General features: G+C 35.2%; 1 protein-coding gene across 6 annotated transcripts in view; it reads right to left on the bottom strand.

The window, feature by feature from the left end:
• ATG5 (autophagy related 5) overlaps window positions 1-24,853 on the bottom strand; it is a 103,486-nt gene that overhangs the window by 43,637 nt on the left and 34,996 nt on the right. For 5 of the 6 annotated variants that reach the window (XR_006728414.2, XM_074368566.1, XM_010965367.3 and 2 more), the window contains one exon: window positions 30-124. Coding sequence is in view for 5 of the 6 variants with exons in the window: in XM_074368566.1 (XP_074224667.1) it covers window positions 30-124 (95 nt within the window). In the remaining variant the exon portion in view is untranslated. The remainder of the gene's footprint in view (window positions 1-29; window positions 125-24,853) is intronic. The other variant, XM_074368567.1, reaches the window with a different exon arrangement.

Genomic DNA, 24,853 nt, shown 5'->3' with positions numbered 1-24,853 from the left:
TGCTATTGTTAAAAATGTTTTCTTCCTACCTGATATATTCTAAAAGGGATGTAACGAAATCCATTTTCTTCTGCAGGATATTCCATGAGTTTCCGATTGATGGCCCAAAATTGGTCAAATCTATCTGTAATGATAAATTATTTATTAAAAATGAACATCATAATTTAATATCTCACATGAAGTGATGAAAGTTGTTAAACATCCATCCTCATAGAAACTTCTGAAAGGGCATTATTCATATTACATTTTTTATTGAACTTATCTTCCTACAACTAAACATAAAGCAAGATATAAATTTTTTTCTATATTACTGCTTCCTCCTCTTATATATATCCATAGACATTTTTCCTCATAAAAGAAATCCTAAACAGATTATGACTACTTGTGTCATCGAGGCAAAAAACACCAAGTAGGGACAAATGTGTCAATTCCTTTGGACCTACTCCTACTGTCTAAACTGTGAAGACAGCTTCAAGTGACCTAAATTTTAATCAGAACTTGTGTAAAGAAATAAAGTAAAAAAAAAAAACAAACACAGTACACATTACACAGCAAAAAGACTAGCTTTGAAAGAAATGTGCAACTGATACAACTGTCAGTTGCAGTTTAATCTCAGACTGATAAACAACCCCTTTTTAAAAATTTCAGACTGGATTTAAAAAAAAAAAAAAACACTTACCAATGTATAATTCACATACCATAAAATTCACCCTTTTAAAGTATATAACTTAGTGGTTTTAGTATATTCAGAGTTGAGTAAGCATTTCCAATATCTAATTTCAGAACATTTTCACCATCCCTAAATTAAACCCATACCCATTAATAGATATTCTCTTCTCCCCAATGCCCTGAAAATCACAAATCTATTCTAGCCCAGACATTTCACATAAATGGAATCATACAATATGTGATCTTCTTCATCTATTTTTTTTCTTACATGTATTGTAAGATAGATTGGGGGGGGTAATTAGGTTTATTTATTTTTTAATGGAGGTACTGGGGATTGAACCCAGGACCTCATGCATGCTAAGTATGCACTCTACCAGTTGAGCTATACCCTCCCCTACTTCAAGGTTCATTCATGTTGTACCATTTTTCAGAACTTCATTTGTTTTTATAACCAAATAATATTTTATTTTATGGACATACCACATTTTGTTTACCCATTCATCAATTTATGGACATTTGGGTTATTTCCATTTTTTGGCTGTTATGAATAATGCTACCATGAACATTCATGTACAAGTTTTTTTATGGATGTATATTTTCAATTTTCTTGGGTATAATACGTAGGAATGGAATTGCTGAGTTATACGGTAACTGTTTAACTGCCAAATGGTAACTGTGTTTTGAGGAACTACCAAACTGTTTTCCAAAGAGGCTGCACCACTTTACATTCCCACCAACAACAAGGGTTCTGATTTGTCTACTTCCTTGCCAATATGTTACCGTCTATCTTCTTTATTATGGTCATCTTAGTAGGTGTGAAGTGATATCTCCTTAAGGTTTTGATTTCCATTTCCCTAAAGACTAATTATGCCGAGTATCTTTTCCTTTGTTTGCTAGCCATTTACATATTTTCTTCAGAGAAAGGTCTATCAAATACTTTTTAATTGGATTGTCTGTCTTTTTATTGTTATTTTAACAGTTCTTTACGTATTCTGGATTCAAGCCCCTTATTTGATAAATAACTGTTTTTCCCATTCTCTGTGTTATTTTTAGTATCTTTAACTTGCCCAGAATTCTACCTTAAAAAAATTTTTTTTACACAGAAATTTATCTCAGAATCAAATCTATATAAAGCACATGAATACTCCAGAATCTCAGATCAGCCTAGGATTAAAGCATATTCTCTACTACTAGACTCATCTCAACCCAATTTACTGGCAATCTATTTATACTGCTTAAGCCATCATAATTATACTAAAAAAAAAAAAAAGTTTAGTTGTTTCTTCTTATACCCCTGGCCTACATGCCTTCTCTACTCTCATCTTCAACTCCAATCTGGGGAAAGACCCTTACTACATTAGAATTAGTAGGACAGGGAATTTAGCACCCAGTTAGTCCAGTGCAATTTCACAGATGACAACTAAGGTCCAGGTCATTATCAGTTTAGTTAAGAACCAAGATCAGACTCTTGGTCTTCTGATTCAAAGTCCACAACCATTTCTGCAGTTGCAACCACAAAATTGGATCTTAATGCTAAGAGTAGCTCCTTTTAACCACCATCCTTTCATATATGAATCAATTATTTATTCAGTGCTTTTTAAAAAGTATCTTTCTACCAACAAGTATCATGTAAGAAAGTGATAGCTAAAATGATTCTTTATGCATACCTGAAATTTTATTCACTGCCTCATCATTAAATCTCTAGCACCTACCACAGTGCATGCATAACATAATCAAAGAATGAAAATAACAGATTACTATGTACATACTTCTCATTAAAAATTTCTGGATTCTAATCCTAGGTGTGAAACTAAATAGCTAGGTAACTAGAAACAACTCAATTGAAAATTCTACCAAATTCACTTACAGATGAAATAAAGGAGTTGGACTAAATAGTTCTAACACCGCTTCTAGAGATAAAATTTTGTAATTACTTAAGACACTCTCTTGATTAAAATATAATTTGTTAAAAACCACGAGCCAATCTTTACTAACTGAAAGATTTATGCTGTTTCTAACAGAGGGCCAAAGCAGTGGTCCTTAACCAGGGAAGATTTTGCTTCCCTGTGGGTCTGGAGACATTTTTAGTCATCACAAATATAAGTGTGTCTTACTAGCATCTAGTGGGTAAAGGACAAGGATGCTCTTAAACACACTACAATGCACAGGACAGCTCCCCACAACCAAGAATTATCTGACTCAAAATGTCAACAAGGCTAGAGGAAGGAAAGTAAACACAAACAAATAATTAAAAGTACAGAAAGGTAACTAGGGAAAAGCTTTCACATACCTATACTGCAAAAAACTAAACTGGAAAAAGGAACATTATTGTGAATATTATCAACTTACTGACTCTCAGCTCCAATTTGCCCTTCAATTTATACAATGGACACATTTCTTTAAGCATCTCTACTGTGACAGTTGCATTAAGCTTTCTCAGTAGAGTGCTGAAAGGATGGTGCAGGAGAAAGGGGTTCCTGCCTGCATGAGCACCCTGAAGACCCCTTGCCCTTATCAGCACCCTGACTGCTGCTGGAGACCCTTATGGGCAGCTGCATTTATGGCTTTCCAGAGCTGCCACTCCCTCTACATGCCTGTGCCACTTGCTGCTGATGGCCTGCACTCCAGATTGTCCTGACTGCCCAGGAAATCCAGACCAGCTCCAATTGGGCAAAACAATGAATTTCTCTACTAATCCAATGGGCTGGAATATACTTTCTCCAATGAGTTCTAAACTTAGCCTTGGGAAGGGGCTCCTTGTAAGTGGGACCTTCCTTATAGCCCTAAAGTACCAGATATGGTTTTCTTATATCTCTGTTACTTTTTAATCAGAGTTTAATAGTCCTGTATATAAAACTTGACCTGTTTAACCCTCTGTATGGTTTCTGTTTCCTGACTGGACCTAATCCAAAACAACTGCGTTTAAAAGGAATAAAGACATAATAAAAGAACTGAATTAATATTAGCTTTTAATTTTCTTATAAAAATGGTATGTTCTTATATAAAATAGGCAATTCTTCAACAATGCTAAAAACATTCCAACCAAGGATAATCAATTTCTGTAAGTCAAAGTTATTAATAAGAAAGACACAACAGAAGGAATTAAAAGAAAATTAGTGCTAAGAGTTTATAACCAAATGTCTTTCACACTGGGTTTTGTAATAGCAGTATCCCTTCTATTTCCTAGTCAGTAATTAAAATAAAATTGGAATAAGGATGTATTGTCAACTTCCTACATATTAATGAATCAAGCACATGCTGACCTGTTACCAAGTAATACTTTGAATACTGGAACTGTTACTAGTTATTGCAATTTAAATAAATTTAGTTATTATTAAATAAATTTAGTTATTTGTTTTATCTGCCATGAAAACAGTAATAAGTAAAAGAAGCACAATGGTGTTTAGCTGTTCATTTTTTAAACTGTAAACATAGGTGAATGCATATCTATTTCAACAACTTTCAAATTAACTTAGTTCTAATTCTAAAACAAAACAACTAAGTAGAAGAAAATTAAAACTAGCAGTAGCTTAGCTTATACAAAGAATGAGATGAAAGATAATTTACACATTTTTTGCCAGAGCAATTAAGAATATGATTGATAAGTTGGTTTATTTTTAAACTTAACATTCATTTAAGACTACCCCATCAAGGACCACAAAATTGAAGGGCTGTTCTATAGAAAGTCAACCTAATGTTTTAAAAAGAAAGATATTAAAAATAGAATTCCTCAAAATCTTGGTGGCCACCAATTTTTTCCTAACTCTCTGCTTAATTAAGCTTTTATATTGCTCTTGGAAATTAAAAGACAGTCCAGGGAAAAAAATTTTTTTTAATTTTTCAAAAGTCCACAAATGACATGCTGGAGAGGCTGTGGAGAAAAGGGAACCCTCCTACACTGCTGGTGGGAATGCAGTTTGGTGCAGCCACTGTGGAAAACAGTGTGGAGATTCCTCAAAAGACTAGGAATAGACTTACCATATGACCCAGGAATCTCGCTCCTGGGTATACATCCAGAAGGAACCCTACTTCAGAATGACACCTGCACCCCAATATTCATAGCAGGACTATTTACAATAGCCAAGACATGGAAACAGCCTAAATGTCCATCAACAGATGACTGGATAAAGAAGGGGTGGTATAGTTATACAATGGAATACTACTCCAGCCATAAAAACCGACAACATAACGCCATTTGCAGCAACATGGATGTTCCTGGAGAATGTCATTCTAAGTGAAGTAAGCCAGAAAGAGAGAAAAATAGATGAGATCGCTCATATGCGGTATCTAAAAAAACAAACAAACAAACAAATAAACAAAACATAAATACAAAACAGAAACAGACTCATAGACATAGAATACAAACTTGTGGTTGCCAGGGGGACAGGGGGTGGGAAGGGACTGGGATTTCAAAATGTAGAATAGATAAACAAGATTGTACTGTGTAGCACAGGGAAATATATGTGGTGGCTCACAGCGAAAGAGAATGTGACAATGAATGTATGTATGTTCATGTATAACTGAAAAATTGTGCTCTACACTGGAATTTGACACACATTGTAAAATGACTATAACTCAATAAAAAAAAATTTTTAAGTAAATAAATAAATAAAGATTTCCTGTGGGGGAGGGTATAGCTCAACTGGCAGAGCACATGCTTAGCATGCATGAGGCCCTGGGTTCAGTCCCCAGTCCCTCCATTAAATGAATAAGTAAACCTAATTAGCACCCCCCCAAATAAAGATCTTAAGAAGCATGAGAAATAAACTGATTACTTTTTATTCTTTGTTCCTCACATGGAAAAAACTGCAGGAAAAAAGTGGCATTTTTACAGGATTAACCCCACTTCAGCTTTAAGAACTCAAGGCAAAGTAATTTTTTAACAGTCGAATGTCACAAACAATGTATGTGTCTACAAGACCCCACAAGAGACATGGAGCACACCTAAGGGACTGCAGGGACTGCAACTCAGCCTCAACTCAGTAATGCGCTATCGCTGGGGGGATGCAACCACAGGAAAGGGGTATAACTCCCTCCACACGCACACCATCCACCTTTCCGCTCTTTAATGTCTATGACGTCAAAAGGAACAGATTTATAGCACCCCAAATAAGTGTCAGATCATGATGACCCATAAAACAGACTTTAAGCCTCTCTTTGAAGAGGAAAGCAAATGGTTGAAAATCAATATTTAAGGGAATCAACTCTTCACAAAACTTTGCATTTATCAATAGTATTATTCAAATCAGTACTACATGTGGCCATGCATTTTATAATATACACGTAGTGTTTTGACCAGAGGCTTTCAAAACTTGTAACAGAAGCATATCCAAGTACAGACCTATTTGAATTAATTTCTTCATGCATATGTAATATATTAAACATCTTTGTAAAGCAAAAGAGGAGGGGAAAAAACCCAGTAATTATTGGTAGGGTGCCAAATACAGGTGTGTTAAAAAAGTGACCTGGTTTTTCAAACTCATCTGTCCTCTGAGTCATCTTTAACAGGACAGTTTGGCTGAAGCAGGGCAGGGAGCATTCTCCGTACGGCAGCACACCCACTGGTGCTGGATGCTGCTCAACAGAAGTACATTCACACATTTCTGAGTCCTTCTGCTTGAGGTTTAAAGTTACTGAGATGTATCTGGTTGGGAGGCCCTAACCAAAGCGAAGAAGGCTTGAAAAGGCTTCAAGGTCCCTGAAAATTCACCATGAAGACAGAAGTAGGCAGGAGCAGCAGGCCAGCCTCTGCTTTAAGGCTGAGAGGAGAACCAATCCAGAAGGCCAATCTTTAATCCTGCACATAAACACTCAGCTTGGTGGTAGGTCTGTACCCTGGGGAATTTATTGTTTGAGTGAATCAAAAGAGCAATAAAATCTAGATCTGAGGAAAATTTTGACCTGCACTATCACTGTCTTAGAATAAAAGGAGAGAAGATATACATAGTAGTCTCCCTTATCTATGGGAACACATTCCAAGACCTCCAGTGAATGTCTGAAACCACAGACAGTACCAAATTCTACACAGACTATGTCTTTTCCTATACCTACATACAGATAATAAGCTTTAATTTATAAGATAGGCACAGTAAAAGAATATCCACATTGCCAGCATCACTAATGCTTTGGGGCCATTAGTAAGTAAGTAAGGGTTACTTGAACACAAGCACTGCAATACCACAGCAGCCAAAGTGATAACTAAGATGGCTGCGTGACTCATGGGAAGGTAGAATATACAGTATGGATACCCAGAAATCATCCCTTATAATTCACATGCCGCGGTGAGTCAGAGAGTGATTTCATCATGCTACTCAGAATGGCGCACAATTTAAAACTTATGACTTGTTTATTTCCAGAATTTTTCATTTAATATTTTCAGACCACGTATGCCAACAGATAATTGAAACCGTGGAAAACGAAATCACAAATAAGGAGGAACTACCAAACTCCTTTGCCCTAAAAAAGAAGTGCTGCAGTCTGGAAAACTGGCATCAAGGAGAGGTATCAGTGCACATTCTTAGAGTTCAATTTTCTCTGTATTCACCACTACAACTTTCATCTAAACCTCTATCATCCCTTAGTTGAACCATCATGACAGCCTCCTAACTGGTCTCTGCCCTTCTACTTGTATCCCCACTCCACAGCATCCAGAGTGCTTTTTAAAACATAAATTGAATCATACCATTAATGAATACATTTCCAAACATTTTTCTAATGGGCCATATGGAATAATGCTTTATAATGTACTTTAACAATATGATTATTTGAAGTTAAGTACTAGAATCATTATTAAAAAGAAAAAAAAAATCCATTGCATCTCCTTATTGGCTGCAACCAGGGCAGACTGCCCCCCAACCCAAGCTCTGCATGCAAGGAACCATAATGCTGGTGATAAAACACCTCCTTCCCAGGAAGCAGGTTCCTTTCAGTTCCACCCCAGCCCCTTGGAATGCAATGGCTTCCTGCACCCCTCTGAGATCTCACTGACTACCAACCTGCTTACTTACTAAAGGTCCAAGTCATGCCATTTTTCTTTTCTGTCCTTAGGAAAAAAAACAAGCTTGTTTTCCATATCATAGTTTTAGCAGCTTGGAATCTAATCTTCACATAATTGCTTCTTCTCATCATTCAAGTCTCAACAGAAGTGTAACCACCTCAGGGAGGATTTTCCTCATAATTCTAGCAAAAGCATTATTCTGTTTTCTTCTAAACACATCACTCTCTGAAATTACCATATTTACGTGTTTAATTATTGTTTCTTTCCCCTCACTAAAATATAAATTCCATGAGGGCAAGGCCTTTGTCTTTAGCCCAGAAAGTTCCTGGCACAAAGTACATCTCAATGAATGTTTGTTAAATGACTAAATAACTAAATAAATGACTGATTTAAGGCAAATGGGGAACAAGAAAAAGAAAGAATCTCAAATGTAGCACAGCATGTGGAAAAAGCAGATATTCTGGAGCCACACTGCCTAGGTTTGCTTTCTAGCTCTGCCATTTAATAGCTGGGAGAGTTAAGTAAGACACTTTTAAACTTGTGTATCAATTTCCTCATTTGTAAAGTCAAGGTATTAATAGTATTCATAAAGTCACTGGAAGGAACAAATGAGTTAACATATGAAAATACAGCAAGACTTGACACCAAGTGCTACATAAGTGTTTTTCCTTTTAGGCTGCCTCAGATTCAACAAGAGAAGATAAGTAAGCTTCTAGATTCAGCAACAAGGTAAGTGAAGGGTCAAAACTGGTGTGGGAAAGTGGTTCTGCCAAAACCCCATCATCACAAGATTGCTGGAGTGTTCAGCCTGGCTCAGGACCAAGGGGTCTGCAACACTCACATGAAATTCTATGTGAACGCTGCCTCCTGGAGTTATGCAACTGAGTGGCCTTTGCTAGTAATGGTGGGGAGAATAAGAGCCATGACACTACCCATCTGTAACATTTTACAGCACCACATTCCCCTTATATCCCCTTCTACTTCCTCCAACCTTTTCAACTACAATCGAAGGCCCTATCTTTTCACCCTGTGGGAACAATTTAGTTGTCTTTTACCTTCCACCAATTTCCAGTGCATTAATCTCCAGCCATATCTGAGGAGTCCTCCAGTCTTGGCAGGCTAACCTGAGTTCCACCTCTACTAATTTGAAGATGTAATAACTATTCCTTCTCAATCCCTCTCTCACCTAACATGTCGAAATTTTAGGGAAGAGAGGATAAGCGTGGTGGGAAAATATTAGGTTTCTTGTTAATGTAGGTAGATGAGAGGCTCACAATTCTTCTATGTTTATAGCATCAGTCTACAAATGGTGCCAGTCAAAACTAGTTACTTTATAAAAGGTTAAAAAAAATTGCTGAAAACGTAAAGAAAAATCATCTTACTAAGTATTGAAAAAAGCAGACTGTAAACTTTAATTTCAACATCACAAGTCAATAAACCAGAACTGCAAGTTTCAACATCTTTAACGTGTTCTAAGAGTAGATCTCAGTAACTGACTTTATTTTTAAGCAGACAGAATTCAATTTCTGTATTCCAACCAATTAAGAAGTTTACTTCAAATTTATTTTGAAATTGGACCAGTAACAACATAAAAGGGATTCAAAATTGTTTAAAAACCCAACTTATTCTATGTGCTCATGTTAAAAAATTAAAAAAAGAAAGAATGATCTTCAATTATATTCAACTATTCACTGATTCTAAAAGACAGTTTTTAAAGTAGCTTATTTGCCAAAAAGAGATTTACAGAGCTGCAGCACATCGGTAGGCCAAGACTAATTAACTAAATGTATTCCTGTCAATCACCTATAGATTTATAGCCAGATTACCTGATTTGTTACCTTTCAAAACTACTGTAAATTGAGAAAATATTTTTCCTCTTAGGTTAAATTACAGTTTATCACTTTCCTAAATTCAGAGGGCCAGAAACAAATTTAACATGTAATCAAGCCCATTTTTACTTCACTGAGAGCACTCCTAAGATAAAAACAAAAATCTATTTTAATTTTTGACAGACCAACAGAGAAAAAGATACTCCATTATATTCACTATTGTCTTTGTAATGTTTACTATGCAGTACAGTCTCTCTTCATTCTCATAAAAATTTCTCATGCTTCTGATGAGAAGTTATAAATAAAATTCTATTAATGATTACTCATCAACAAATAACAAGAGCTTAGAAGTGGGGCAGGGGCGCAGTCGGGGGCACCGGTGGTCACTGGGGATGCAGTCTATCACAACATTGCTCAGCTTTAGCTGCCCACTTAGATCACCTAAGGAGCTTTTTTAAAAAAAAAAGCACTAATGTCAGGGACCCACTCCAGACCAGTTATGTCATTCCCTGGTAACTGTACTTCCTGGAAACTCCAGATGATTCTAATATGTAGCCAGAGTTAACAACTTCCAGATGTAATAAAAAATACATGGACTTTAGAATCAGAGATCTAGGATCAAATCCAGGTCCCCATCTCTTACTAGCTCTGTGAGCTCATTTCCTCATTTTCAAAGTTGATAATATTTATCTAATTTTCGTGAGGAATCACTGAGGTAATGCATATCGGCTTGTGACACTACAGTAATTTAGTAAACGTAATATAATTCCAGGTAAATTCTGTTTCAGATCTGTCTAATCTGTCCATGGTATCTACAAGAAAAATATCCCTTTAAAAGAAGTTCCCAATTTGCAAATAGTTCATATCATGAATCTCCAGTTAGGCAAGGAAGGCAAGGAAGAGAAAAGAAAAAGCAAAACAGCTGATAGAAGTAGTAGTCTACTCAGTCAAGGTTTTACTTCATAGGATCTGCATAAAGTTAAAACTATCAAACTGTTTATTTGCTCCTATTATGTACCTAACTGAGTACTGGGAGTTGTAGAGAATTAAAAAACAAAAACAATGTAATAACCTATAATGAAAAAGAATGTATACACACACATATATATGTATAACTGAATCACTATGCTGTACACCAGAAACTAATAAAACACTGTAAATTAACTATACTTCAATAAAAATATAAAAAATAAAGCCACACAGATCAGCCAAAAAAAAACCAAAAAACAAAAAACAAAAAACCCACACAAAATAAAACAAGTACACAGACTCTTCCCTTCACTTAATACACAGTTGGGGAAGCCAAACTGACATACATAAAATTATCACAATTTCTAATAGTTCTGATTGGTTCTTTATTGTGCATTAGTAGTGTTTGATGGTTCAAGTTCTCCCCACCCACTTTCTTCTCTAATGCTGATGACCAAGTGATGCTTACATAAAAAGCATGTCAGAAATTAGGCTGGTAAAGAAGTGGTATTAAAACAACTCAAGTGATGCTAGAGTGAAAAGTTGTGGGCTCTGATTATAGTAGGACCTCAGAGATCATTTTCATTAATAACATATGTGAACAGAATTTAGCTGATTTTAAAATCCTAGATGAATTTTATGTTGCTTGGTTTTTAAAGCAACTTACTGAGGGAAACTGCAGTTCAAAGTAGGTAAATGATTTGCCTGAGGTCACTGGGGACCAATAGACTCTCAGAGATGCTACCATATCACAGAAAACTTTCAGTTAGACTTCTATAAATAAAAACACTGCTTGCTTGGTAAAACTCCAAGTTGAGTCAATTCAATGACCTATGATTAACAGGAATTGAGAAACTATTAATAAGCAGAATGTTCATATTATCAAAAATTCCAGAGTCCTAAACTTCAAAATTCATGGTAGTGTCAGGTATAACAGTTTACCAAATCCCATCTCCTTTGGCAGTTACAGATGACAAACTGAACAGTCAGCAGTAGGTGCTGCAGAAATACATACTATTTCAACATGTAAATTAAGGCATAATTTTTCAGTTAGAACAAGGAGAAATTCACTGTGATTACTGAAAACATCACTCAATTAGCAACTACCTCTTAAAAACAAAGACAATGATAAGTAAAACTGAAAAATTCAACCATAGTTTAACTTTTAGCTACTAGGATTATTCAGGTGGCATTCACTGCAAAATTTATTATAACAACTCATTCATTGTCAAAACAAAGTTGATTTGTAAAATTATAGACATATGTCAAAAAATAGGAGCCACCCAATATTTTATAAACTATACTACTTCCTACTGAGTTTATTTTGGATTAAATACTATTATTTTAAATGTATTTAGTAGCTTTTCATAATTAGTGATATCCTACAAGGTACAAAAAGTTAATCAGGATTTCTAAGAATTCCAGTAGAAATAAAAATAAAGTTACTAAAATTTGAAATTAGTCTACCAGTGTTTCTCAGCTTATTCACTTACAACTCAAATATCTGAATATCATACAGTATTCCTTCAAGTGTAAGAACACCTAAAAATAAATGATAATAAAAATATTGGGGGAAATTTTCTATATGTAGCCTTTCTCCTTCACTATGTAACTGTCTTCCTTCTCTTTCTACTTCCTAGATATTAGATCTCCACTGAATGCCTTCTCTTCTCTGCTCCTTCTTCCTTATATCCTGAGTGGACAAATAACAATACTTTTTTTCTTGCAAAAATAAGTAAAAGTATGTTTTTATAGTTTTTAAATCACATAAAAATAATGTCACTGTAAAACAAGCAAAAAAGTAAGTGCAAGTTAATATACTCGTAGGGAAAAAAATCAAGAAGCTAGTTAAAGAAAAAGAGGTATACATCTTGAAGTTTAGTTTTGAGTGGCTTATAGTAATTTGAAATAAAGTGAAATCTTTTTGGTTAAATGTTTTATGGAATTTAATTCCAACTAAAAATACCATTAGGGATAGTTTATTGATATTCCTGTACTGGGAAAAACAGAAATAAGCTAGATATGGAAAAGCCCAGGAATTGAGGATAGTGTGGATCTTAAAGGACCCTGTGCGAAGAAATGCTTCTCGAGTAGAAAGCCACTCTGAAGATAATAATCAGGACTTGATGGAACACCTTGCATCTTAGAAAAAACAAATTTGTTTATTTTGCACTCATTTTTTTAAAATGGGCCTTTCTTTTCTAGTTTTCTAGCATTTGGGTTTAAAATCTCACAACTCTCTGAACACTAATTAAAACACTGGCATAGTTTAGTATTTAAATGTACTTTTCACATAAAAAGATTTCTAAATCTTTTATTGAGTTTCTAAAGCAATAAAAGAGAAGAGATATGGAATGAATAATAAGACATTAACACTGCTATAGAACTTCTTTGGTTCAGGAAAAGACGTCATTAATACAAAGAACTGTGACATCCAGAACTCATTATCACAGCCACTAATTAGGACTGGTCTGCATAGGCAGAGATAGAGTAAACAGAATGTCACAGAGATAGCATGAGAGAGTGGAAGGGTAGTGGCTTGAAATTTTAAAATTCTCAATTAAGTAATTTCTAGGTCTCTGTTAAAAGGTGCATGAAATAGGTACCTGAAAATAGGTAACATGCTGGCCAGCATTAATTACAGATTTTGAGCTAAAATGTTTATCTGGCCATCCAGACCCCAGAAGGATAATAAAGCAACGAATGGGTCAGAGAATAGGTAAAAGTTTAAATGAGAGGTAAGAGACAGGGAAAGATGTGTCATTAACATATTCAGAACTAGATGGAGAGTCACACAGAATGCTGGAGAGGGAGAAGAAAGGCAGCAAAAGAAGGAAAGGAAAAATATAGAAGACACATGTTACTTCAAAAAACGTAAACAATCTTAGTGAAATGACAGCATACTACGGATTCATTTGTCATTTAAGTCACCTCAACAAAAGTAAAATAATCTCTATCACCCAGAAACAACTATAGCTAGGTTTACAACAAAAAGTTCACATGGTTAAGTTTACATATAAAAGTTAACTGGTTAAAATAACTGTTTAATTTGTTTATATATCGAATTTCTTCTGTTTAAAGAATGTAGTTCCAGCCTAAATGAGTCATTATAACAGCTGAAAATACTAGTTCCCCAGGGCTGAGCTAGTGGAACAGATGAGAAATTTCAAAATAACCTGGCCCAAGCTTTAGACTTTCAAACATTATCTTGCAAGGCTGTTATGATGACAGTGATAATTCATGCAAAGTGCCCAGGACAGACTTTAGGGATTTGATAATTGGTCACTGCTATTCTAATGGAGCAGTTTTATCCATTAACTCTACATCGCCTCTCTCTAGAGGAGTGGTTCTCAAATGGGGTGATTTTGCCACTGAGGGAATATTTGACAATGTCTGGAGACATCTTTTAATGTCATGATTGAGAATGGAGAGTAGTGTACTACCGGCACCTAGTGAGTGCACAGAGGCTAGGAATGCTCCCAAACATCCTACAATGCATAGGGCAGCCCCCTCCGCACCCCCCCAACATCAAAGAATTATCCAGTCCAAGATATCTAACAGTGCCACGGCTGAGAAATCCTGGTCCACAGCAGTGGTTCTCAAACTTCAGTGCATCACAATTACCTGGAGGGGTGCTGAACCACAGGCTGCAGGGATCTATTCCAGAGTTTCTGATTCAGTTGGTCTAGGACGCATTTCTAATCAGTTCCCAAATAATGCTGATGATTCTGTCCCATTGTCTACACTCTGAGAAACACTGCTCTAAAGAAAAGTGATGTGGAGCTAATCAATAAAAAGAATTAGGAAAGTAAGTACACCTGGGGTTTTCGGTCCTCTTATGGAGGTGATACTAAGTTTCAAAACAAAAGATTCCTTTAAAAACAAAACCAGTTAAACTATATATGCACATTATACCTTGACACAGGTTTTGACAATGATTTTTTCAATCTGACACTAAAAGCAAAAGCAACAAAAGCAAAAACAAGCAAGTGGAATTACATCAAAATAAAAAGCTTCTGCCCAGCAAAAGCAGCCATCAGCAAAATGAAAAGGCAACCTACTGAATGGGAGAAAATATCTGCAAATCATATACCTGATAAGGGATTAATATCCAAAATATATAAAGAACTAATATGACTCAACAGCAAAAAACCAAATAATCCAATTTAAAAATAGGTATAAGAACGGAATAGACATTTTCAAAGACATATGAATGGCCAAAAGGTAGATGAAAAGTGCTCAACACCACTAATCATCAGGGAATGCAAAACAAAACCACAATGAGATATCACCTCACACCTGTGAGAATGGCTTTTATCAAAATAATATGAGATAAGGGTTGGCAAGGATATGGAGAAAAGAAAATCCTTGTGTACTGCTAGTGAGAATGTAAGTTGGCGCAGCCACTGTTTTAGTTATTTCTAGGTATTTTATAACTGGAAATCTGTAAGGTACAGCATGGTGATTACAGGTAATAATACTGTATTGCATATTTGAAAGTTGCTAAGAGTAGATCTTAAAAGTTCTTATCATAAGAAAAAAAATTTTTTAACTACGTAAAATGACAGATGTTAACTAGACTTATTGTGGCGGTGATCACTACTCAATGAATACAAATATTGAATCATGTTGTACATCTGAAACTAGTCTAATGCTATACGTCAATTATAAAATTTATTAAAAACTAAAATAAAAAGATAAAAACAAAATAAATTAAACTACATATGTATATATATCTGTGTATGTGTGTGTGTTTGTGTGTGTATACACAGTCTATTTTTTTTAAAGAAGAAAGAGGAATCATGCTGTAAATTCAAAGAATAATTACAGGTTATGACTCCAAGCATGAAAATCATTGACTGGACAGATGTTCACATTTCCTCTTGTATATAGTGTACAAACATTCATAAGGAAAAGCTTCTTGAATCTTCCTAAACTTAACTTGCAAAAAAGTGACAGTAAGTTAGAAGGTATAAATTTTTTTTAAGTTTTTTTAACTGGACCAAAGATAAATAAAAGATATGATAAGGTAGGCTTTTTTTACTGTAGATGATTTGAAATTTCATTTGAAATGACATTACAAATTAAACCTGTATATTCCTACAAAACTAACAGTTCACTAAAAATATTTTCAAATACTGGTCAGAGTTCAGACTGAAGTATAAATCTAATCTTATAGATTTATACATATATCAACAGGAACTCTTATACAGAAAAGTATTTTCTACCATTGATTAACTCTGGGACATATGACCATTCACTGTTATTAATAGACTCTTTCCAACCAACTTATGTTAGTATAATTTGTAGTGTATTATGAAATAACTGTTTTCAACAAGTTTGATTATCCCTGATGTTCACTGCCAAGTATACCCAAAGCACTGTAAGAGGCTATGATCCAGATTACTACCAAATTTATTTATTCATTTAAATCATGCAATTTCCAAGAACACTCTTTCTCCAGAAGCCAAGCAAAGTATCTTTACGGTTTTATATTAAAAGACAAACACATAAACTTTTTAGGTTTCCATCATTATTTCTAATTACAGAAAGCAGAATGCCAAGAGACTGATTTAAAACATGTAATATAATACAGTAAAATGCTTGTTTGTTCCACAGTAAAACTTAACTAAATGCTCAAGCAGGTTACAAATTTGCTTTAAGCAGATTTCTCACAAAGTTGTAGATTCTTGAATGCCACACACAGTTTCAGACTGAAGCTATTCACCTTATTTACTGTACTGCAGACAAAACAGTAATGGAAATGACTAATTTAGCTATATGCTGGAAAACGGCACACCACAATTAGTGGATATAAAGAATTGCCAAACATCCGGAACACATGGGATTGCTCCATATTCACTGCTTTGTATCACTGGGACATTAACTGTCATATCCTTTAAGATGAAATAACAAAGAGGCACTTATTGTGAAAGTAAATGAGTATGAAATTAGAAGATGCAGCATTTGATTCAAATCTATTAAGCTTTCTTCATCTACTGACACACAGTCACAACACTTAATTTTAGCACCATCTACTTCAATGCATCTCCATGTGAATATCTCAGAGACATTTCAAACTTTAAACTTTAAAGCTGACCATCTCAGTTTGGCTTTGTTCCCCATTCCAAACATATTCTCTATCTAGTTATTTCATATCACAGTATAAAGTACCATTACCCATCTGCTGCCTAAGTCAGAAGCCAGGAATGATTCATTCTTTTCTTTCACTCTAAACTTATATACAATCCAACAAGAGATTCTGTCAATTTTACCGCCTAAAAATCTCAGATTTATTGACTTCTCTCCATCTCTATCATCATCATCTTAAAGGCCACCATCATCTTGTACAGGACCTACTACTACAGACTCTCTACTACCACTCTTGGCTCCCTCTATTCCATTCTCCATTCAGCAGCTAGAATGTCCTCATCATATTCTGCATCTCATCATTAAACAAATCCTCCATTGCCTTCCCACTGCATTTAATATCTAAATTCTTCTCCTTAACTTAAAATGCTACTCATATTACCTAGCTCTTCCCCGTATCTTCAACCTCGTCTCATGTCATCCTTCCCTCTTGGTCACTGGCCAAGATACATTGGCCTTCTTTCTATTCCTTGAAAAGTACCAGCTTTTTGGGGGGTTTGTTTGTGCTTTCTGGAAACATGCCATTCCCTAATATGACTAGTTCCTTCTCATCCTTAAGATTTCAGCTTAAATATCATCTTCTCAAAGAAGTCTTCTATAACTACCTTAATATAAACAGGTCCAATCCCTAATGACCTCTATTCTTAGAACTTCATTACTTTCAAAATAGTGTAAGATCACTGCCAAAAAGATCCTTTCTGTCCCACGAGACTTATAAAAAGAATCAGAATATAGAAAAGTGATATTTTTGCTACAGAGAATGGTCTCATAGGTAGAGGGAAAATAAGCAAACACACTTGAAGAGAAGGGTATCCTAGGGGGAAAAAGCCTATTCAGCTACCACTTTTGATAAAAGCTTACAAATAGGATTATGTTCTTCAAAAGTACGGTATATTCCCCCACCTCAGGGCCTTTTCCTTTGCTGCTCCCTTTGCCTAGGAAGGTATAACTAACCTCAGATAAATGCATGGTCCTGCTTCAGGTCTTCATTTAATGTCATCCAATCAGTGAGGCCTTGTGTGAGTTTCTGATTTAAAATAGCAATGCCCTCTCCCAACACAGTCCTTTCTTATTTTTCCCTGCTTTTTCTTCCATAGCACCCATGTGGCACATACGTATTTTATACTTATTGTCTGTCTCCTCCACCATAATTTAAGGGTCGTAAGGGTGGGAAACTCAGTCTGTTTTGTTCACTTCTTTCTATCCAGTATGAATTCAATAATGATCTGTTCAATGAATTAACATTAAAATGACACCCACAAAAGATGAGCCAAGTTATAGCAGGAATCTGATGGTTAATTTTATGTGTCAACTTGACTAGCCACAGATGCCCAGATTAAACATTAATATTTTGATCATAATGATATACTTATAAATAAAATAGCTGTCAGGGTATTTTGGGATGAGATTTTAGCATTTGAATACGTAGAATTTCAGTAGACTGCCCACCCCAGTATGAGTGGGCGTCATTAAATCAGTTGACAACCTGAATATGACAAAACAAAAGGCTGAGGAAACAGGAATTCTAGCCACCCCTCCCACCCAGCCAACCCCTGGTTTCCTGCCCCATTGCTTGAGCTGAGACATCTCACGATTTCCTACCATTGGATTTATACCAACAGCTCCCCTGGTTCTCGGGCTGGGGATTTGGACTGAATTACAGCACTTTCCTGAGTCTTCAGCTTGCAGATGGCAGATTGTGGGACTTCTAAGCCTCCAAAAATCACATGAGCCAACTCCTCATAATAAATCTCCATATATACCTATATAGCTACCAATGGATGGATGGATGGATGGATGGATGGATGGATAGACAGACAGATAGATAGATAGATAGACAGATAGATAGATTCTATTTCTTTGGAGAATCCTGACTAATAAAAGGAACATGTAAGAAGAATGGCAGGAAGGTCAACAGTAAGCACAAGATAAGAGCTATTTAAAAAAAAAAAAGGAAAAGCAAAACAAGCTCTATAAACCATGTCTGGCAAAGAAAGAAGGAACACATGGAGAACACTATTGGGAAAGATGGTATCATATTAAGAGATAACAAAACGAAAGCTCAACTATTCAACTTCTGTTTAGCTTCCATTTTCTCCAACGACAGAATGATTTTCAAAGAAGAAAGTGTGAAATTCATAGCTAAAGTAAAAATGATGCTTCAGTAGGCTCCGACATAACAGCACTCTGCTTTAAATTAATGCAAGCCTTCAGATAAATGGAAGTTACTCCAGAGGACACTAAAATAACTTCAAAGGTAGAATTACAAAACCAATGGCAATAATCTTACGAAACAATGGAAAATGAGAGAGGTGCCTGAGGTCAGCAGACAGGCCAATGTTTTAACCTAAAAACATGAATGGATTTCATCAACTGGTAAGCCTGATGTCAATCTTTAGCAAAGTTTTAGAATGTTTTTGAGCATTCAGAAAGAAAAGGAGTAATGAATAGAAATTAGCATAAACTTTTAAATATGTACAGCATCAAAGTGATCTATGTTCCTTTTTTATGATAGTATTAAGGGACTAGGTATCAAAAAAGTGAGTTATCTAAATGTAACAATATAATAAAGATCTATTTGTGGACATGTGTAAGCTGGATAAGTGTAGTTAGGATAGCGCAGCAATTTCTGAAACGTCTGGGAACCAAATACGACCAAATACTAACCAAATACTAAGTCCTAGCAATTCTACACCTCAAATATCTCTCAAAACTGTCTGCTTCTCTCTACCCTCAAAATTGCCCTGTAGTCTGAAAAATTCACTGCTACCTAACCACTGGATTGGACCCCTGCTCAGTCTTTTAAAATGCTGTATTTGTTCCCTTCTAATTCATTAACCACACATCAGTCAAAGAGATGTCGTAAAAAAGAAAATCTGATTCTGTTAAATTCCTGCTTTCAGTGGTCCCCTATCTACCCCCACCTCACTCCCTGGAGATTAAGTTCAATATCGTTAAAATGTCCTGAATAGATGGGGCCTCTGACTACTTGGAGTGTTATCTACTTGTCACTCTCAATCTTGATCCTCATGCTCTAGTCACAACAGCCTTCTTAGAGTTCTCAGAATTTATTAAGCTCTTTTCTGCTTCTCAGCCTAATCCAGATTGTTCTCTGTGCCTGGAACACTTTCATCACAACCACAATGCTCTCTATCCCTTCCTTTACAACTCAAGTTATAAATGTAATAATTATTTAAAGGCTGTCTGTTTAAGGTCTGCCTCCCCTACTAGACTACAGATTCTGAAGGAAGGAATCATGGCTGACATACTCATCACAGTGTCCCCTATGCCTAGCACAGTGCCAGGCACACTGCAGATTCTTGAAATTGGCTAATCTATACTACCAGGATCTGGGGGTGACTCTCCTATAATGAATGTTGTGTCCAAGACTTGATTAAATAACAGAATATAAAATCTGTGAAGAATATAAATCTGTGAGCAATATTTGTGGCACTGGATTAAAGAAGAAAAGTATCTATAAACTCAAAATGGGGGAGGGTCAAGAACAGACAAAACAAAACCAACCAGATACTGATAATTGCTGAGGCTGAGTGATAGGTATGTAGGGTTCATTTTACTATTTCTCTGCTCTTATTTATACAATGTGATCCCAGTGTTCTTACAACTGATAAATATCTGAATTTTTCTAAAGGACAGGAAGCTTACCAAATAGTGACCTTTTACTGAGACAAAAGGTTCAAGAAGAGTGCTCATGCAGTGCTACTGACAGTTCTAATCTGCAATCTCCTTCCACACACATACACATTAGAATAGTACCTGACACTGTGCTGACATCGCATAAACTGGAGCTTCAAGATACAGAGTAAAGTCCAAAAATCTCTTCTTTCTGTTTTAGTAGTCTTTCTATTTCACCACATTTACTTCTGCAAAGTTATCTATTACCTTTTACCTAAGTCCTGATTAAAAGGGCCAGGCAGGAAGGGAGAGAAAGGGGGAGAGGGAAAGAGAGAGAGAGAAATAATAAACAATTCTTCCAAGAAATCCTCTGGACTCAATTAAAAATATCTAATCGTAAGAATTCACGTGCAAGTGATTACTACCGGAGAGTCCTTGAATTTGAGTCTTGTAAGGTATCACTATCTTGACATTTGTAAAAACACTCCAGCTTAGAGAGAAAAGTGATCTGCCACAGCCACACAACCAACAGGAGATAAGCAAAGTAAAGAGTAGGTCCAGTGGTCCTTCTCAAACCAACAGATTCTCAGTCCAATATTTACACTACCGTATGCAACTGATCAAAGCAATGCAATCACAACCCAACTGTCTCTATCATACAAGTCTCCTAGAACCACTGTGTTTCCTTTACATCATCTATCAAGCAAAAGTATTCTCAAAACGTTATGACTTGTCATAAAAATCACCTTTAGTTCATCACTATTTCCCCTTAAAAACCAATTTTAAGTTAAAATGGTAAACTATCAAACAATTGATTTCTCTAAAAAATTACTTAGCTCAAAAAGATTAACCACACTTCAGAAACAATGTAAACTTTCAACATATTTAGCAGTCAAAACCTGCATTTATTTGAAGGTCTATGGAATTTATTTGATGCCACCTTTTCTTTTTTCGGTACACTCAGAAAACCAAAGCTGAAAACTAAGTCACACATTATGTTAAAAATATTTTTTAGAGATTCCCTCAGATCTCTAGCTTATTAAAAAAAAACAGCGTTTATTTAATAGAAAATAGACTGCAAATATAGTGACATGTACCTCATAAATAATAAAATTGTTACTTTCTTTTCTTTGTTTGTGGTCATTAATTTTGTTTCACAGGGAGGTTGAATACTTTTATATCTAAAATGAAAACCCATAAAAAGTACTGAAAGGCACAGTGTGTCTTAAATGAGTTTTCTTGGTTTCAAAAGCTTTTCTTATTTCTCTTTTACAGAGATCTGAAAAATTAAAATTAGCATTTGAAAGTATACCAAAATTGTTTAAATCATTTACTTATGCTATACAGGTGTAGTTCTGAATGAAATAAATTTACCATCTGCTTTGTCTTAATTCTGACCAATTTACAATTACATTAACCAGCAGGTGAAATATCTTTACCCTCACAAAGACTCTTTCGGATGGAGAAATTCTTAAACATAAAATCTACTTACATAATTAAAATTTTAAAAAGCACTTCCTCTATTTTATAGTAATATTAAACCATTTATAAAAATTATTTAATATTATTTCCTTATTGTATTAGAAAGGGATAAAATAAAGGAGTCATTCAGTCAATATTTATTTTGCCCACTCTGTGCCTGACATACTAGGCGCTCAGGATAAAAGAAATGCATGATACACTCTAAGAGAAATTTCATATTTTAGCAGAATAAATAAACCATATCAGAGTGTGAAATATGAAAGCAAAAATGCATATGAATGGACAAGGAGCCACAACAGCATGAAAACAAATAGTTCTGCCACCACTTGGCTGTAAGCTTCATGAAAACAGGGTCCACGTTTGTTCTATCACCACTGGATGATCACTAGCTCCTAGGACAGTGTCAGGCACATGTTAGGTGTTCAATAAATATTTTATTGGCTTAAAAAAATGACAGAGGGAAGGCTTCACTTAGAGGGTGACAATAGAGGTGAACATTAAAACATAAGTATGAGTTAAATAGACAAAAAGGGAGGGATAGGTTATTCTAGGCAGATGCAACAGAAAGAACTACTATACCCACCCTTCACCAGTTTACCATAATGTAGGTAACATTCAGCATTGTACTCCAAAATATATCTTCTACAAACAACCTTTTCCTAGCTAAAGATTTCCTAAATGAATATTTCAATTTTAAAAAGCAGAAAATAAACTACTGAGGTCTCCACAGGATACCACACACAGGATCCTGAGTGTGTAAACTCAATCATTACCAGTACCAATAAAACCAAACATAACAGCTACAAAAATAACTTATAACTAAACATAAAAATGGAGTAAAGTACATTTTAACTATATACCATTCTAAGTTAGATTCAATGCAACTCAATTTGAAAAGTAATTAAAATTTAACTTAATAAAGATAGCTAAACAGTCATATATCCAAGAAGAATGTGAGCTAACACAAAAACAGGAAAAAAGGGAGTTTTATGCCAAAAAATAGCAATGAAGGCAGTTATTATACCAAGTCTGATACATCAAGTTGTGTCAAGTTCTGAATGTGTGACACCGTGAGTCGTGCTTTAGGTCACAGCAGGATAAATACGAGTTATTGGTTTAGTCAGCCTTCTATAGGCTGGCAAATGTTTTCTAAAAGGGTCAGAGGTAGGAAATATTTTAGGCTGTGGGCCACATGGTCTTTTTCACAACTATTTAACTCAGCTGTTGCAGCATGAAAGTAGCCACAGATAATACATAAATGCCTGGATATGGCAGGGTCTGACAAATCTTTCTTGAACAAAAACAGGTGGCTGGCCCATGACCATAGATTGCAAACCCCTATTCTAGAGTCTCAAAGTGACTTTTCAACAATTCTCTTTATCAAGAGAGCTTTACCTCCTTTCAAACACTTTCACATAAACTGTATTAGTGTTTCACTAAAATCTCTAAAGACACCTATAAGAAACACATAGCAGAGAGTCTCTTGTCTTACAGATAAAGAAACTGAAGCTAAAAGAGATTGAGTGACTTGCCCTAAGGAGCTACCAGAAGAGCTGAGACTAAAAACCAGGTCTTTGTTGTTTTCACAGCTCTTAACAATCACCCTCCACACCCAGTCCTCCAATGCCTCAACTGAAACACTTCAATCATTTTTAGAATCCTCTGCTGAATCCCTGAGCTCTCTATAGCTGACTCACCATGCTCACAATAAATTTTAAGAACATCTACTTAAAAGTCCATCTAAATTATTTAAATTCTGAAGCCAAATTGTTCTTAGATCCCTTTTCTCTTTAGAAGATTCCTGTCTTCCATTTAAGCTATCTTCGTATTCACAAGTCTCCTAAAATGTCACTTCATCCTCAAATAGCCAGCAAGGAAAAGAAAAAAGTACACATTCTTAAGGGGTTTTAAACCCTTTTGATCACTTAGTAAGAATTTGTGTACTCAGTACTATAAATGAGGTGACAGGCCCGGTGCCTACCTTTGCAAAACTTATAATCTAGTTAAGAAATACCAGAGTTACAAATATGAAACTAAGGAACAACTTCATGTAACTCAGGTCAAATCTAAGAAACCTAAAAGAAATGAGAAAACTTAATTTATAGGACACATTGTCATAAAATATGTATCTTTTGTACTACTAAAGTCACAGATAATGCCCTATATTTTGCATAAAGTTTAACACATGCTAAATAACTGAAAACACCTCTTTGACATGGTAATAATATAATCCAAGAGATAAAACTGTATCACATTTTCTTAAATTATGTTTCTTTAGGGGGAAAGAGGAAGGCCTTCTCTTTTATTCTAGTTGTTGCCATGTAAGAGCAGCTTATATTGTACTAACTCCATGTCCAAAAACAATTTTAAAGATGGGCAAAATACAGGCAGTCCTTGCTTTGCACAATAGTGCTGGACTGGAAAAGTGACCATGCAAGATGAAGACATGCAAAGTGATCTCAATAATTAATGGGAACAATTATGATTGTTCTGTGATCTTTTAAAAAATTGTCAAAACACCCAAAACTTTCTCTGATGGTTATAACTGTATAGGAAAATGGAAAAAGTAAAACTAATTTAGTAAACTGTATTTAATAGTACACTAATTAAAACATTTTAAACATGGAGAAGTAAAGTGTTTAATCTCTTTGTAAAAATCTTAAGCATAGTTTGAACAGTGCTTACTTTCCTGACATATAACTTACAAGCAAGCATCTTTCCTAAACCTTGGTGAATTGTCATACTCCTTTCTAAGATGGGAGTTTCTAATTTCCAACATGTTATTTGCACTTTCAATGTCATGAAACATCTCTGCTCCTTTAATGCGGTATTTTATGCCAGCATCACTTGCTCTGGAATAACTTCACCCTTTTTCATCACAACCACTTTCCTCATTTGTGTGGAAGAGTTTGCCTTCACTAAATTTTCTTGCGGCTGCATACCTCAAGTCTCTCAAATGGTGGGAGGGTCAACACTGCCACAGTTAGCTACGTCTCTATAATTCCATTACATTCGATTCAAATTTCACTTCCAGCATTATCACTTTTTGTTTCTTTGTTATACTTTGATCTTTCTTGGCTGATTCCCCCCTTTGATTATCCACTTTTACAAAATGTCATGC

This window comes from Camelus bactrianus, chromosome 8 (assembly GCF_048773025.1).
Source record: "Camelus bactrianus isolate YW-2024 breed Bactrian camel chromosome 8, ASM4877302v1, whole genome shotgun sequence".
In the NCBI taxonomy this organism is placed as follows: domain Eukaryota; kingdom Metazoa; phylum Chordata; class Mammalia; order Artiodactyla; family Camelidae; genus Camelus; species Camelus bactrianus.
The sequence above is the reverse complement of the archived record's forward strand: the minus strand, read 5'-3'. Positions and strand labels throughout refer to the sequence as shown.